Below are 18,557 nucleotides of genomic sequence, written 5' to 3'. Positions count from 1 at the left end.
AAATTTGAGCGTTAAAACTCATCGGTGACACGTACAGACGAAATTTCGCGTTTCGGCTCGGCGGAAAAAGCGGCAGATATAAACTTCTAAAGCGGACCGACCGTGAAGTATTTCCCTTATACATCTTATCCGTTCCTATAATGATTGAAATATATACTTAGATCCATTTTTTTAGTATCGACCTGCCGTCTGCATGCCTCATGCATATATACCTACGTATAAGAAATGCATTTTTAAGGCAGACGGAGTAATAGAACCACATCAGAGCAGCAACGTATGGCACATCTTTGATATTCGATGCTGGATGTCTTGTCGGTATTTTGACGGTAAAGCGTGTGTTGAGGCTATTTTGACAGGTTTTTGATGGATCGTATGTTTAGAGATGGCAGACGACGGACGATCGCGGGTCCATTTACGGCGTTTATCGATTTACCCGTCTGAGAAATTCGTTCGAAATGTCGTTCGGTTTTTTTGGACGACGGCGTCGGGCTCGACACGTAATGAACTGAATGACTCGCAGTGAACGGTAGTAAAATGCTGATGGTAGAATTTAATCGTCTTCGGGCGGAAATAAGCTGCGCGTGACATCGATTTTTCGAAAACGATTCTAGGCTACTCGTAAATGCGTTAAACGCCCCGAGGGAGTGTTACAAAAAAGATTTAAGGTTCTTTGAGTCCCCGATTTTCAATTATCCTAAACTGATTGCTCTGAGCAGAGAATTGTCTATGCAGTATCGAGGGAGTGTGGACGATGTCAGACGACTTGGTTGGAATCAATATCAATATGCAAATAAGCTGCTGCCCGTTTTAGCTTCTGCTCATTTAAATATGCAAATGAACCCAAGAGTCTGAGTTTCATTTCACTGTGGATCCAGTTCCACAATTGCGTGGGTCTAAATTGAAAATAAAACCAGTTCTACATCTGTGTGGGTTTAATTTGACTCTAGACCCAGTCCCATAGTTATGCGGGTTTAATTCGACTCTAAAACCAGTTCTACAGTTGTATGGGTTTAATTTGACTCTGGATCCAGTTCCACAGTTGTAAAACTGCGGAACTGCTTATTCAACGCATTGTTTCTGCGTAGCAAAAGTCACCTCCAGCTGCTGAGACGCTAAGCTTTTGGAGCCGTAGTTCAAGCTTATCCAGCTTTTTGCCTTTTAAAACGTATAAAATGTTCGAGCTAAAAGATCAAAGCGTCTTTCTTTTCCTTCTCCCTCTATCTCCTCGAGTGCCGTCGCATCCGTAGTCGATTCACTCGCTTGCCGTAGAATTGATGTGCTCTACAAAGTAAACAAACCATGAATCACGGAACTTGTCATTTTCAATATAAAAATTCATCAGAATTTTGCTGCTTTCGAGTTCGGAATATATTTTTGTTTAATTGCACAAGTAACAACACGTGGATGCGCGCTGAACCGTTCACATTATTGAGAATTCCTTCGGGAATACTAAATATGATGTTACACAAAACGCTTATGATCCGTCGACCCAATTTCACAAATATAGCTTACGCCCGATGTAACGTATCCTACAAGCGATTTGAACCACGGCATTCCCCGATCCCAGAAATGTTGGCTGCCCATACTCATGCCCCTATGAGAGCACTAACTTACCTACTACAAATTTGATCTATGTCATTTTAGAAAAGTTGGCTGCCTCCAGAAATCCCATTATGACATCATCAGTTCGCCAACTTCGGCTATAGAATTTCGATGGACATTTAATCGAATTGCCCACTAGTCGTTCAAACTAGATATTTCGAGGATATTTTCTAGGAATGATGGCAGACTCCATTATCAAATTGCCAACTCCTGGTTCCCTAGTGATGTGATATATATATATATAGATTTCATCAAAAAGTTAACCGGATAAAAAAATATTTGAGTGTCGAACAAGGTTTTGTTCCTCCGAACACAAGTCAATTAATTACATCATTGTAACGTTAACTGCGGCAAGCGAGTAGCGCTCGCGTAAATCGTTCCGTCGTGGGCTTACCCTGATCCCGTGATGAATAGGGTTTTATTGTCAACGTCAGAAAGAACGTCGTTTCCACGGTTGCCAGTGTGTCGTCGGACAAATGACGTACGTTACGTTAAGTACGGCTTGCAGCGTTTTGACAAAACGAATCACTGCCAGTACGAAACCGGCAGCGAACTCGTGATAGCAATTTGTAAACGTGGATTTATCTTAGGAGGCGTTTTGTCGAATAACGAGCCAACTACTACTCTGTGCAGCATTCGCTTGATGGCGTACTCAAGGGAATTGTACCGTGAACCTATTGAAAACAATCAATTACCGATGAGAATTCCTATCGTTCCCATCATTGATTATATGAATATGAATATGGATAATGTTTATTTCGTCCAAGTGTTTTACACTTGTTTGACAATAATAATAAACTGAACAAAATTATAAATACATTACGTTATATATAAATGCGTTACGTTTTCACAATACAATATCTTAATCGATATAGATTAGTAATTATCTAAATCATTTAATTAGTGTCACTTTAGGAGTGTCTGAACATCCCTAGCAAATATTTTCCAATATTAGTTAATCTGCCGATTGACTGCGAGCACCGAAGCTCTACAAATTTGAAGATATTTGAAGATTATAGGAAGGCTATAAGGTGGTTTGACAAACTTTATCTTTCACTATTTGAATGATTCGATTTTTATATGTTTCGTTGGTCGTTTGAACATACGTTTGTACTGAACCGTGACCGAGTGAAATAAGAGTCAGAAAATCTGTCGATTTTTCCCAGTCAAATTAAACCCACACAATGTTGGAACTAGATCCAGAATCAAATTAAGGCCTCATAACTTTGGAACTTGGCCCAGAGTCAAATTAAACCTGCGCAGCTGTGGAACTGCGTCCTGGGTCAAACTACACCCGCACAACTGTGAAACTGGATCCAGAGTCAAATTGAACCCACACGACTGTGGAACTGGATCCAGAGTCAAACTAAAGCCACATAACTGTGGAACTAGATTCACAGTCAAATTAAACCCACACAACTGTGGAATTGGTTCCGGGGTAAAAATCCGCAAACTGGGTTCAGAGAGTCGAATAAAACCATCACAACTGTGGAAGTGGATTCAGAATCGAATTAAACCCAAAAAACTGCAGAACTCGGTGCAAATCAAATTAAACCAACGTGGAACTAAGATCACAGGTGGGCCTAATCATGATTAATATGATTTTTACCACCTTTGTGATTCCGCCAATCTTCTTTATAGTTGAAGAGTTGAATTTTGCTAGTTCGAAACAAGCCGATGAACACACAGTTCTAGTTCTAGTTCTACCTGTTACTGGCCTACTTCATCATGTTGAAAATTTTTGCCAGGTACGGGCTTTTGTTGTTAGGTCAGTGCACTGATAGCGTCCTACCCGAATAACACGGTTTCACAAGGATTCGAACCCACAACCTCTCGGTCAAACACCTTATCCACCATGCCACAGGGCAGGACAAATGCAGTTGACGATTGCATTCTAATCGAAGATCGACATCTAGATTCTTGTTCCAATTCGAGCTGAAATCGTACGACACGGCGACTGACCATTTTTATATATTTCGTTGTTTTCCCGACCACGTAGCCCTGGAGATAACGACTATACGAACGACCGATAACTCGTCGACGGCGAATGTTGATCGGAGATGGCCCTCTGTGAAGTGACATACGGCGCGATCGGTTATAATCACCGAGCCATTTGTCTTTATGATACGGTATTGTGTCTAGACGCGTTCTCTTATACGAGATAAAAAACACAGTCGAAATATCGCATCGATTTTTTTCCGGGGATTCGTCTGCGGCTTGGCGCATCTTCAGCCGATTCCAAATTAATAGCTGCCTTTTCTCTTCGAAGCGTCTAGACACTTTATCGTAATATATCTGAGTTAGTTATCATTCATTTATTGTGGCAGATATACATTTAAGCTTATACACGTAATTTCTGGGTGAACCTATGATGTCTGCAATATCCACAAATCTGCGACATGCCACAAGTAGAACCTTCTATTGCCGCAGTAGTTGATGTCCTACTGAACACTAGCGACCAACTGATGGATCATCATTTGCCACAAGTCGTATCCGCTATTGCAGCAGTAGTTGATGTCCTACTGCACACTAGCGACACCTTGTGGATCCTCGGTTGTCACAAGTAGAACGTTGATTTGATTTGACGCTAGTCCCAGTTCCACATTTATGTGGATTTGATCTGATACTGAATTCAGTTCCATAAGCATGTGGAATGAATCTGACTTTGGATCCAGTTAACAGTGCGAATGTGATTTTTTTTAATATTCATTCTTTCATATCTCGTTCGTTAACTTTTAGGTCCTGAAATGTCTCAGTAAAACATTCAGTATATCAGACGAAAAAGTTTCATGTTTCATCCGTTCTCACTCCGGATTCAAGGACTGAAACTAACACCCGGCAAGTTGATAAGCTTGAATTGAAAAGTAATGTATCAAATTTCTGGGCTCGGTTTCACAAAAAAAGTTAAACTCAAATTTTTGGTGTAATTGCCAATGGTTACTTCATGTTTTCAATGAGGACAACAATTCAAACTTAACCGTTTTAGGCTTAAACTTTTTCGTGAAACTGGGCCCTGAAGTGTAAAATTCATAAGCGACTTTCGTATATATATTACGGTTCGTTGGTAGTCTTGTCCTTCTCGCAGAATATTCGAATTGTTGGTTTTTTCGATTTCACTCAGTTTTCGACGAGTACCAATAATCATTGAATCCATCTAGATTGACTTTCGCGCGTGTCAAAGTCGACTTTAGCCGAATGCCACGGCGGTTACCGGGTAATCTACAGCACTTCCGGTATGGCGGATAAACCGGGAATAACAGCGAATCGAATCAGCCCGCAGTAATCCCCGTGGTCACCGACAAATCCACATCTGACTCGATGCGACGGCCTGATTTCAGAGATAATTATGAAAACTCATCTATTTAAATGATCGTTGGTTCTACGCGTCTTATCCGCCATTAACTAGCAAAATACAGAAATTGATAGCCGGATTTTCGTCGGGAATCGAGCCGTATAGACTTTTTTCTTGTTTTGGGGCAATATATATATATATATGTATATATATATATATATATATATATATATATATATATATATATATATATATATATATATATATATATATATATATATATATATATATATATATATATATATATATATATATATATATGTATATGTATATGTATATGTATATGTATATGTATATGTATATGTATATGTATATGTATATGTATATGTATATGTATATGTATATATATATATATATATATATATATATATATATATATATATATATATATATATATATATATATATATATATATATATATATATATATATATATATATATATATATATAGGAAGTTGAACTAATGTGGTCAAATGATTGCATGACCCTTTGTTTAAGAATTTCCCTAGATGCCCAGAAAATGATCCTTTTTTTTTAATTTTCCAATTACAAAGTCTAGACCCCCGTCTCCATGTGAAACTTTAGATTACCACTATAGTATTGAATCGAGACCTTATCGAAAATCGTATTTCTAACATGTGTTTTGGGCTAAATTTCCCTGTGCCAAGGGGTTGACAGGTGCACTTTTACCACGCACGGGTATCATCGGAATACCGGCGAGTTCAACTTGGTAAACCAATTTGTCGTAGATTGCTTTGTAAGAGGTGTGATGGCGGTCAGTTCCTAATCCGATAAACACTCGATATAAAGAATAATCAGACAACAGTGATACACTCTGTTCAACAGCTCGACTACAGTAACGACGCTGATGGGATTTAGATTGTTACTGATTTTATCATCGGTTTCCTCGTGGCCTGTCTTTCGTCTGGCGCCGGACCGCGCTATGATTTATGGGAATTTATGCCGGTTCAATGACCCGTCACCTGTTAATACAGGTTTTTTTTTCGTCTGTACGAACGAGGCCAGACAAGATGCGAGTATCTCTCCGGTCCCATGTTTAACAGAAACACGGCAATCAAGGTACTCTGCACCCCTCAGCGGCTGATCCAGGGATGCACAGGGGCACATGCACCCTCCTCCCCCTAAAGTCCTCGCTGATTTTTTGTGGACTGACCTTTTCGTGAGAACGAAAACGAGCATGTGAAAAAAACCTGCAAATGCGTAAACTGATGTCGTCGTTTGCAATTACCAGCGCTTGTTTACGGCAGTCCTACATCGTTCGTGAAAGGTGTGAAAATCACTATTCAAATCCCTGTCCCTATTCATGTCCCTGTAGTCTTGCGTTTAAGCATTCATTTTCAAACTGAAAATGGATTGTCGTCGACTGCAAAATACGTAAAAATTATGATTTTAGTGGTCATGAAATGTGTATCTTTAGGGCAAAAGATATCATTTTCAGAAAATCGAATTCACGCATATTTTCAATGTTTGAGTTTTCTTGTCAGAGATATAATCAAATCTGCCTTTACTAAAGATCTTCATCAACGAGGATATACCCAAAATTGCGCGACCGCTGGAATAATATCATCCGTACCAGCATGGTACCTCGCCACTAATGCGCCATCTGGTGGAATTGGTGTACAGTTGTTCCTTACGGCGTAACGCGACCCGGATTTTCCCAGTACAACGTAATCACTCGTAGGCACCTATTACTCGGTACAGGTACAGGGAATTTTGAAAATCTACTTAACATTTTCAAGCTGGAAGCTTTTTATCAACGTAACTGGACCCTGATCGGTTAACTAACTAAAAGAAATATTTGATAGTTTATCATCAAATAGCTGTGTATTTATTCGTCGAAGTGATTATGAACCTTGTATGGCGATCGTTCATTGATTTTGCAGTTGGCGTTTGACCTCAAAATATACATACATTTCTTTTACGTTTAGGTATATCACCCTAAGAAGCAATTTCCGTCCCTTAATTTTCAAGAGATTGTTAGATGTCGTTTTCATCAGATCTATGAATTCATAAATGCTTGGATTATTATATAAAATATACACGTATATTTTATTCATCGGAATGAAAACAAACACACATTGTACGTCACATGAATAAATCGATGTCGATTCGATGTCTCTACAATCAGACAAAACCATGTTCTACGGCAGTACCGCGTAGAGGGGGATGCCTACGCGAAAACTGAAATCGTACGGCGTACTGGCGTTGGGTCGTTATACTATACATCGTAATTGCTGTGAAACCTGGGGAAATCCCGAATATTATTCATAGATCTATCGCGATTTATAAAAAGCCGTTATACCTGCTGGTGGTATTATTTTAGCCAGACAACATTCGATCGAGCGGTCGCTAGCGGATTTAACGGCTGATATTATACTCGCTTTAGATATTGAATATCTCTTGAAATCGATAGTTATTTTGACGGAGTCTTGAATTGAAGGTACGTTACATTTTCGTTTAGTTGATTCCGTATCGAGGAAGTTAACTCTGAACTCGCGAATTAACACTGATGCTGTGTGTGTATGAAATGTTGTAACAACAAATCCCACAACGATTTCGCAATCTCACTTTCGTTTCGTTTCATTTTAGTTTTGCAAACGGATTGCAATGTATGCATTGCACTAGGCCTATATAAAGAAATAATAAATTCATTGTTAGACTACGTATTATAAAAACTCCAAATTTAGCCCAGGAATCAAATATAGATATCCTGTCGGTCAGGTATTTGTAGTTTCTTGGAATCTAACGCCATACTGTAAACTGGATTTCATAGTCTAAAACAGGGTCCAGTAATAGGCTATATAGAATTCCACGAAATTAACCATATCGTCCATTATGCAGTGAATCGACGCCGTAGGTCTAACTTAGTAACAGTGGAGCAGTAGGTCCCGGATACAGTAGGTCCTGTGAGGTAGATTTGCCTGAATCTTAGTCAAATGAGTTAGCAATCAATTATGTCTTTGATATTTTGACTCTACGCTCGAATTAGTCTTTGCATTGTATTAGTAATAAACGAACTAACTTAGTTAATCTGCTTAACCTATCGGGATTTTGCTACTCTAGAGTGGGGAAGAGCCAAAAATTCTAAAAAAACTAGTCCGACCTGACTGTGGATAAGAGAAATGCAGCGCCTTTAAACAGGCTAACGTTTGTAGAGACTAACGTAGGACTTCATAGATTAGATAGATGTTTTTTCTATACGAAAAAATACCAAAAAATGAATAAAGGTTTATTTTCGTGCTTTTAAAGAAAGTAGAGAAACCAGCTTTCTTTCATATAATTTCTTTATATCATTTCAGACACAGAGTCTACGTACGATGGTGCCTTACGAAACGTTGTCAAATATGTTCAGTGCTATGACGAGGCAGTGCTGGATATATATTCGGATGATCATTATTACGTTCTACTACCGGATTGCAAAATACATCGGGACAGCTGTAGGAAGTCGACTGCCTAGTAGAAGGGCTGAACGGAAGCGCGCGGACAATGGGATCGTGACTGTTAAAAGGGACGGCTCCGACGACGACGACTCGACTCGACCAAGAACCTACAGGGCGTTCAAAAAGCACCCGCCGGCGAACAATAACGATCTAACCCCGCTGAGCGTAAACTATCATTTTACCCGACAGTGCAATTATAAATGCGGCTTTTGTTTCCATACGGCAAAAACGTCGTTCGTTTTGCCGCTGGACGAAGCGAAACACGGACTGAGACTGCTCCAAGAATCAGGTGCGTAGCAGAGCAGGGTTGCAAGACCTAACGCGGAGGCAACAACAGTTTCAAACGTTAATGGCTAACTATCAAATCACTCTAGTAGCAACTTTTAATGAACAATGTTGTAGTTAAATGAGGAGTTCATTATTTTCAGAGCCACTCGAATCTATTTTCAATCAAATCTAAATAGGATAATTGGTGACTTATAAACCCGCTATGGGCTGGGTGGAGTTAGAATATAAATTGTTTTGTGAAAATTAGATATTTATAACTACATATCACAATATGAAAATGGCTATACGTGTATTCACAATTTACATATCCATTAACACATTTCCCTTTGTAAATGGTTGAGAATATTCAGATCAAAGTCGCAACTGTGCAGTGCACCTGTGTCCTGAAAATTGAATTATTTAAACTCATTATGCAATCTCTACTAACACGTCGAATAAACAATAAAAGATTTCAAGTGGAATTTCAACTTTGCATAACAAATTATCACTTATCAAAAAAAGCATTTTAGAAACTGTCATTTATGTAAGGGTTATTTCTGTTGATCAGGTATGAAAAAAGTGAATTTCTCAGGCGGCGAGCCGTTCCTGGAAAAGAAAGGCGAATACGTCGGTGAACTAGTGCAATACTGTAAACAGAAGCTTGAACTAGAAAGCGTTACCATCGTCAGCAACGGCAGCAGAATCAAAGAGAAGTGGTTCGAACAGTACGGTAAGCTCGATAAAAATATATCGTATAATAATGATATTTTGTAATATTGAGTGGCAATCGAATATATTATAAATTATATATAAATATTTAGTTGAAATAAAATATATTATATATTATATATTTAAAAAAAAATCTAGGAAAAAAATAGGGAAAACTCAGCAAATTTGACAAATTTTGCAAACCTGAAAGACTCTGGGTCCAGTTCCACAGTTCGGAGTTTAGATTTGACCCTGAGTTAACTCATTGAAAATGATCTAATTTAACTCGGAGTTAACTCTAACTCACAACTGTGGAAATGGGTCTAGGGAATTTGGATACATGGACCGTGTATTTCTTTACCAGTTCGTGATTCATAGATATTGATTAACATTTTAAACCCAGTAATTGCTCGGATTCCCTCACTGATGTTTGTGTCTCAGGAATGTCAGGGAAAATTCGGACGATTCATAAATCGGCGGAAAGTGGCAGCCCAGACGAATCGGGAACGGTCCTTTCTTATCATTCTTATCTAATTAGGTAATTTTCTGGATATCCTGGCGATATCTTGTGACAGTTTCGACCCGGAGGTGAATAGCAAAATCGGCCGTCAAGAAGGCAACAGGCAGCAACACGTTCATACCCTGAAACAAGTACGAGACTGGTGCATCAAATATCAGGTTAATATAAAGTATTATTTAGTCTAGTTTATTTGTATCCTCTTTGTAACGAAGAAAAAACATGAAATTTACTACGTAGAATATATTAAGAATAATGTAATATATTCAATTACAAAGTAATGAATTCAGAAATGAATTGCGATTTTGAAACGCAAATACTGATGACGTAGTGCGCATCGCCTCCCCTTATAATGCACAGTAATCAAAAACATTTTTGTAACGGTTTTTTCGGCGTCAATTGAATTGTTAATTCGGCGCGTTTTTTTGCAGGTCGCCTTCAAAATGAACACAGTTGTTAACATCCACAATAAAGACGAAGATATGAGCGAATATATAGAGATCCTGAAACCGTGTAGATGGAAGGTTGGTGGATTTTAGAGTAGAATATTCTGTTAAGTCTCTGTGACTGTGGGTGTCCGGTGGGTGTCCTCTCAATAATTACATTCTGTCAATCTTCATTGTAACTAAGTACATCCCCTTTCCTAAATATCGATTGAAAAATAAGATTCATTCATTCACTTTCCGTGAACATCCCAGGGGCTGGTTGCATAGTCATGGCTAAGACTCAAGGCCAGTCTGAGACCAACTTAGTTCTATAGCCAATCTAACAACTTAAGACCAGTCTTAAGATTTAAGACCATTTTTGGACTTAAGCCACGACTCCGCAACTGGGGCCGGTTGCATAGTCTTGACTTAGATTTAAGACCAGTCTAAGACCAATTTAGTCCTATAGCCAGTCTAACAACTAAAACCAGTCTTAAGATTTAAGACCATTTTTGGACTTAAGCCACGACTCTGCAACTGGGGCCGGTTACATAGTCTTGACTTAGATTTAAGACCAGTCTAAGACCAACTTAGTTCTATAGCCAGTCTAACAACTTAAGACCAGTCTTAAGATTTAAGACCACTTTTGGACTTAGGCCACGACTCTGCAACTGGCCCCTTTATGTTTATATCCATAGTCGGTATTTTGAAAACTATAAAAACATAGTCTTTTAATCGAGAAAAATATTGCAGGTTTTCCAGTGTTTGCTTTTGGAAGGAGAGAATTGCGGAGAGGGCGCCAAGAGGCACGCCGAGTCGTTCGTCGTATCGAAGGAAGATTTCCAGAGTTTCCTCGATCGCCACCGGAATGTGTCCTGTGGTCTGGTTCCCGAGTCGAACACGAAGGTACGCGAAGATAATAACACAATATCATTTCTACGTAAGACCAGTCATTTGCACACCGCTTTAGACTTTAGACCAGTCTAAGACCAATTTAGTTCCGTAGCTAATCTAACGGTTAAAGACTGGTCTTAAAATCTATCAAAGACCGCTTTTGTACTTAATTGACGACCGTGCAACTCGGCCCGGTAAATAAGCAAAATCCACAACTTATGATAAAACCTTTTATTCAGACGGTTTCGAAGTTTTGAGTAAAGTCTTGAATAAACCATTTTTCTATTATTTTCATGATTTTTGATTTACGTTTCTGTGAAATTTATTCAAAATTTATTCAAACCTTCGAAACCGTCGAAATGAACTGTTAAATCATCGAATGTACTATTTTTAACGCTGATTCAAATTCTAACTGCGATCATTCATTTCTTTTGCAGATGCAAAATTCATATCTTATTTTGGATGAGCGCGTAAGTACAACGAAAAGCATATTACGATGTTTAGACAATCTCCCGCTTGATTACAGCGAAATCTAACACCTTAACACCGGATATACTCATTTCGGTTAAAACCAATCGGAACAACATAATAATCGTCATTAGGCTTATTCTGTTTCCATAGCCAATCTGACTACGCTTGAGACCAGTCTTAACTCATTTTCGTTTTATACCCGATATAACAACTTGAGACCCGTCTAGGCTCGATTTGGTTCTACAGCCAATCTAACGACTTAAGAAACAACCTGAACTCATTTTAGTTCTATAACCAATCTAACAACTTGAGATCGGTCTGAGCTCAATTTAGTTCTATAACCAATCTAACAACTTTGGACTAGTCTAGGCTTTTTGGGGGGTCTATAACAAATCTAACAACTTAAAAAGCAGTCTAAACTTATTTTGGTTCTACAATAAATGTAACTAATGACCAGTCTAAACTCCTTGGTTTCAAAACAAATCTAACGACTCATGACCAGTCAACGAGTACTGAAATTAATAAAACGGTTCCAGCAAATACGTTCTTTAAAATCGGTCTCAGGAACCGGGTCGTACGCTCGTCTCTTTATCAAGTAGTTTCGTTCAAAACCAAGTATGAACTTAGACTACTAGTCTTTTAGATTTAAGCCGTTTGTTTTAAGCAGCAGCTATGGGCGCACACGCGTTGACGAATATTGTTCTGTTTTATTGTAGATGAGGTTTCTAGATTGTACACGAGGCGCTAAAACACCGAGTCGATCGATATTAGACGTCGGGGTGCAGGAGGCTTTGAACTACAGCGGTTTCGACGAGGACATGTTCTTCGAACGCGGCGGAAAATATAAATGGAGCAAACAAGATATAGACATAAATGATTGGTAAATTCGACTTTGCAGCAAGTTGAAGTGAGCCGGAGGATGCAGGGGCGGGGGTAGTCTCGCGGCAATCCTGATTCAATTCGACTATTCTATCCAGTTCCACAGTTGAATGGGTTTCATTTTACTCTGGTCCCAGCTCCATATGAGAGTTTCATTTGACTCAGGACCCAGTTCCATATGAGAGTTTCATTTGACTTAGGACCCAGTTCCACAGTTGTGTGGGTTTAATTTGACTCTGGACCCAGTTCCAGAGTTGCGTGGGCTTAATTTGACTATGTATCCAGTTTTACGGTTGTTAGGGTTTAATTTGACTATGGACCCAGTTCCACAGTTGCGTGGGTTTAATATTCGACTCGGAACCAACAGTTCCACAGTTGATTCGATTTTGTGGTGTAGTTTTTATGTCTAATTCGCATAGATAATCATATGAATAGATCAAACATGCAATTAAATGTTGGGAAAGTGCTATTGTATTCATCGATGAAATAAATACACGAAATTTGTTACATTTTATACCAAGGAATACAATATGTAAATAAGAATATCGTTTAAATTTTACGTTAGTCGCTTCGGACAGAAATATCTTACTGGTCATATATATCGTTTTAATATTTTGAATACAGTATTTTAGGTGTAGACGATGTGCATTTTATCATCTTGAATAATTGAAAATGCAAATGAATTGCAAAACGGTAAACTCTCAAAAAATATTTTGCCTTTGCACTCGTGTGACCTCATTGTTTGTTTGCTACGCCATATTGGTTGGCGAACGCATGCAATTATTGTTCACGCTAATGAAAAAAACAAAGAGACATTTTTATAGATTCGTAAGATTTGAAGCTGATTTTTGATACAGAGCGTGCTCGTTGCGAGACCTCGATACTTGGTTCTGAATTGCCTGCTATAAAATCATCATTAATAATCAGTAAACGTGAAGACAAATAGTACTTTGCAGGTTAACTAAATTTGTTTAAAGTACGAGCTTACGCTACTTTAGCATTGTAGCTTTATCGGGTAAATGAGTAAATCACATTCCCGTGAAGCTCATTTACGCTTGTTGCGAAAGCTTGTACTTTTAATGAAATCTGGTTAACCTTTTAAGTACTATTTGTCTTCACGTTTGCAGATTTGACTCCGGGCTCCTTCGCATCAATTAACCTAATAATAGTAAAGTACTAACATATGTGCTGTAAAAATCAGTTATTGCGATATGTTTGCCAACCAAATTTGGCGGCGTCGCCACGCGAAAGAGCACAAAGCTCCAGGAGATTATTTTTATTTACGTACGTACATTTTTACCTAGAATTTAATTCTCAACTCTGTAATGATTCTATTTTTGCTTAAAACATTTTGAGCTTTATTCTACCGTAGCAATAATCATCATTTTACGATTAAAACTAGGTATATTCCGGTTCCAGTCAGTTTTATAGACTGGTATTAACTTTAACCCGGGGGCTAACTCAATTGAAAATGAATTGAATTAGCCCCCGGGTTAAAGGTAATACCAGTCTATAAAACCGGGCCCAGGTGATTTGTAATATTTATACGTTGTAGTTAAGGTTTAAATACATTATATGTTTTGTTTACAAGGAAATCAACTTAGCGTTGTTTATTTAGGAGATAACTAGAATTGTACGTATGTAGCCCTGGTGACTGGCCTCAATTACCACTAGACAACTGGTGGATCCTCACTAGCCACAAGTGGAATCCTCTATTGCCGCAGTAGTTGATGTCCTTGCAAACTAACGACACCTGGGGCTTCGCTTGCCACAAGTGGAATCCTCTATTGCCGCAGTAGTTGATGTCCTACTGCACACTAGCGACACCTGGTGGATACTCACTTGCCACAAGTGGAATACTCTATTGCTACAGTAGTTGATGTCCTTGCAAACTAACGACACCTGGGGCTTCGCTTGCCACAAGTGGAATCCTCTATTGCCGCAGTAGTTGATGTCCTACTGCACACTAGCGACACCTGGTGGATGCTCACTAGCCACAAGTGGAATCCTCTATTGCTACAGTAGTTGATGTCCTTGCAAACTAACGACACCTGGGGCTTCGCTTGCCACAAGTGGAATCCTCTATTGCCGCAGTAGTTGATGTCCTACTGCACACTAGCGACACCTGCTGGATCCTCACTTGCCACAAGTGGAATACTCTATTGCCGCAGTAGTTGATGTAACAAGTGGAATCCTCTATAGCTGGAAGAGTTCATGTCCTATTGCGCACAGGAGCTCCTGGTGGATACTCACTTGCCACAAGTGGAACCCCTTGTCGGTGCTGTAGTAAATGTCCTAATGCACAGTAGCGACACCTGGTGAATCCTCACTTGCTACAAGCTGAAAATTCGTTTACCGAAGGTGACCTAATTATTGAATATTCTAATTAACATATTCAACTATAACCGTACCAAGAATTGTCTACGGGGGGTCGAGTACGAAATATTTAACTAAAAGTCGCCGAAGGGCAGAGCCCGCTCCGGTGCAGTGTGGCACAGGGGATAGCGTGTCCCCTCTCGCCGCGCAGCGGGAATTTCTGAGAGATGCATTCTGACGCAATCTACTAGGCCTACTACCAACGAATACGTTGATTGTGACCGGTGACGACACATCGACGATCGTAAAGGGCTGCCACCGCATTATCGAGGTCAATTCCCTATGCGACGATCGTTTGGGAATTTGTAAAAAGGGGGTCGTTCGCACCCTCGACCCCCCTCTGGTGCCGCCCATGGTGTACCCCATATCTGTGATATCAGCAGCATGTTCGCCCAACTGTTGGTGAGAACTTTGGACTAAGAGTTTTACGATTGGGCCTGCGTCATTGGTATAACCGCATATTTTCTGGAAATGTCGCTAGACACCTGAAAGTACTCCTATATTCTAATTTCATTTCTACTGAAAACGCCATATTTAACAAGTTCAGCCGTATCTGACGACAGACTCAGTGACGTCTGCGCTGTGATAATAACATGAATCAGTTGACTGTAGTTACTTCACTGGAACCTGTGAACAATTTCACTACAACCGGCACTTATACATCCACGACTAGTCGTCAGTTCTCGCTCAGCGACGCGTTTTTTAACATCATCCACAGAACAAGACTCGCTAATCTTCACATCAGGTACTTCTTGTTGTATCCTTTGGGAAATTTCCTGAACATCGTAAGTGTAGTCTTACTGATAAAATGTCGGAGAAGTCAGTCGGTTCGTTACACGTTCCCCTATCTGATGGCAATCGCGATTACTGATGAAATTGTCGTCACATATCATTTGATCCGCGATTTTTCCCAAATTTTCATCACTCGTCTCTACAGAATCGGTCTACACAATTGTTACATATATGTCATGTCTATAACTGAAATCAGAAAACGATGCCCGTTGATTTACAATTACTATTACTATTTCTATTATCTTCGCGAAAGGTTAATTCCGTGGTGTTTCTACGAGTTCTTGTTCTTCTATCCAGCCAGAACTATATCGAACTACACGGTTTTAGTGATCGCTATCGAGCGATTTGTTGCGATTCGTTTTCCTTTCTTTCACATGAAACATCTCAACGTTCAGAGGCGTAAAATGGCGGTTGTTGCCGTAGTTTTTTGGGCTTATTTCACAGGAGTTTATTACATTATTTCATACAGCGATATTCGTTTTGAAGAACGCAAAAGATACGGACGCAATGGAACCAAACATGAATGGAAATGTAGAACTGTAAGTTTTCTGTTAGATTCACGTGTGTTGCATTCCACATTTGTATCTATAAATCCGTTCATCAATGAAATTTGTCCATGTTTTCTCGTAGTTGCTTTATCGGTAATGACTGCCGTGACACGTAACAAAGGTTCTACCGATCTGACAGCGACGAGGAGAACGGATCGTCATCAATCTTCGGCCAGTAAAACTCTTCTAATTGTCGTTATCATGTTCATAGTGCTGGTTTTACCGAATGGTATATGCAATCTGTTGCATCACCTCAACATTCTCGTCAATTCGGCGTTCGGTTCTGATAAACGTTATGAGAACAGTAGCACGTTCAGGGCGCTTCGTTCGTCGCTGTTTGTAGGAAGAGCCATACTGATATTCCGGCAATCGGTTTTCTGTACCAACTTTTTCATATACGTCGGTACTATTCCGGTTTTCCGAAAACGATTCTTCCAATTATTCACCGGTTTCCAAAGATGCAAAACGAACGAAACGAAAAGCCGAAAATGAAGCGTTTGATAATTGTACGGATTTCAGATGGAGCTCGAAAAAAAACAGGATAGCTTAGGAGTATTCATTAACAAAACATAAAATTCTTTGCAAAACGGTTTTGAGCTGCGAGTTGCTTGTTGACATCAAGTTCTAGTATTAGTTCCGACTTCAGTTTGCAAAGGAGGCAAGGCATCAACTTTAGGGTTAGAGTGATATTTGCCAAACATGGTTGGGAGAAATGCTTTTGCCTTTTGGCTTTCAGCATCGCACGTGGATTCACCAGGTTCCGCTAGTGTGCATTAGGACATTAACTACTGCACCGACAGGGGATTCCACTTGTGGCAAGTGAGGATCCACCAGGAGCTCCTGTGCGCAATAGGAGTTATCTCCTACAGCATACAGCATAAACGTCATGTAGTTCCCAGGCATCACTAGAGATAGATTTTTAGATCCCACACGATCAATAACACAGAGACTACAAAAATCCAGAAAACTAGAATTTACATCTGTTATCGGAAAATTATAAATATTGTATACTTTGTATAAGTCTCCCTCCATGTATCATAGAAATGGTTGGAGTGTAAATAAAATCCTAATCCTAATCCTAATCCTAACTACCGCGTGACGATCTAATCACCGGTTGAGGGCAGCACAAGTCGTCTCTACTCGGCAATCAAATCGTTAGATTCTATAACCAACTCGTCGCGCACGCGCATTGACCGTGGGGACTTGAAAAACTCGTTAAAAATACTGAAAAAATGGGGATTTATCGCACGTGGATTCACCAGGTTCCGCTAGTGTGCATTAGGACATTAACTACTGCACCGACAGGGGATTCCACTTGTGGCAAGTGAGGATCCACCAGGAGCTCCTGTGCGCAATAGGAGTTATCTCCTACAGCATACAGCATAAACGTCATGTAGTTCCCAGGCATCACTAGAGATAGATTTTTAGATCCCACACGATCAATAACACAGAGACTACAAAAATCCAGAAAACTAGAATTTACATCTGTTATCGGAAAATTATAAATATTGTATACTTTGTATAAGTCTCCCTCCATGTATCATAGAAATGGTTGGAGTGTAAATAAAATCCTAATCCTAATCCTAATCCTAACTACCGCGTGACGATCTAATCACCGGTTGAGGGCAGCACAAGTCGTCTCTACTCGGCAATCAAATCGTTAGATTCTATAACCAACTCGTCGCGCACGCGCATTGACCGTGGGGACTTGAAAAACTCGTTAAAAATACTGAAAAAATGGGGATTCGAACACGTAGCGTTATACCATAGCGCTAGCCAATCTGATTCTCGCATTGCCAAGTTGTATAACTAGATGTAGTCTTACACTACGCTTTAGTAATACACCCTACCCTGAGCAACCCTAAAACCTCACCTAACCTAATCGTAAACCCTCTTGATACTAACCCTTCTGATCTGCAGACCAAATTTCATCGGTTAAAATTGCCGCCATTTTTTAAACGACTCGGGTACAGGATCTAACGTTTACCCAGCGCCGTGTACGTACTATTTGAATAAAAAATCGACACTGGCGAGCAGTTACATTTCTAAAACCAAACCGGCGCCGTTTGGTGGAACAACCAATCAGAACCATTCACGCAACCTGGATATAGATTCTACACGTCAGGTGGAGTGTGTGCTGCTGTCGTTGAAAAGCTGAAACGATGCTTAAATGAGCTAATAAAAAAAAACTGCGAAAGTCTGAAGCATCAGTCTAAAACACGAATACCGGGAACTTTATTTACCGATAACTCTCTCGTTCGTGTT

At 39.6% G+C, this 18,557-nt stretch overlaps 1 protein-coding gene across 1 annotated transcript; it reads left to right on the top strand.

Moving 5' to 3' along the window:
* The first annotated feature begins 7,078 nt into the window (after window positions 1-7,078).
* LOC141911940 (S-adenosylmethionine-dependent nucleotide dehydratase RSAD2-like) lies at window positions 7,079-14,161 on the top strand. The gene is made up of 8 exons (XM_074803058.1): window positions 7,079-7,415; window positions 8,275-8,704; window positions 9,251-9,412; window positions 9,929-10,068; window positions 10,339-10,431; window positions 11,086-11,238; window positions 11,664-11,696; window positions 12,414-14,161. The coding sequence occupies exons 2-8, from the start codon at window positions 8,293-8,295 to the stop codon at window positions 12,579-12,581; spliced, it is 1,161 nt and encodes a 386-aa protein (XP_074659159.1). The 5' UTR covers window positions 7,079-7,415; window positions 8,275-8,292; the 3' UTR covers window positions 12,582-14,161.
* The last annotated feature ends 4,396 nt before the right edge of the window (window positions 14,162-18,557 follow it).

This window comes from Tubulanus polymorphus, chromosome 10 (assembly GCF_964204645.1).
Source record: "Tubulanus polymorphus chromosome 10, tnTubPoly1.2, whole genome shotgun sequence".
NCBI classification, from domain to species: Eukaryota; Metazoa; Nemertea; class Palaeonemertea; order Tubulaniformes; family Tubulanidae; genus Tubulanus; species Tubulanus polymorphus.
The sequence above is the reverse complement of the archived record's forward strand: the minus strand, read 5'-3'. Positions and strand labels throughout refer to the sequence as shown.

Coding starts and splice junctions, on each gene's coding strand:
- LOC141911940 (XM_074803058.1), top strand. CDS start 8,293: ATGGTGCCTTACGAAACGTTGTCAAATATGTTCAGTGCTATGACGAGG. Junction 10,432..11,085: donor TGAAACCGTGTAGATGGAAG/GTTGGTGGATTT, acceptor AAAATATTGCAG/GTTTTCCAGTGTTTGCTTTT. Junction 11,239..11,663: donor TTCCCGAGTCGAACACGAAG/GTACGCGAAGAT, acceptor TTTCTTTTGCAG/ATGCAAAATTCATATCTTAT.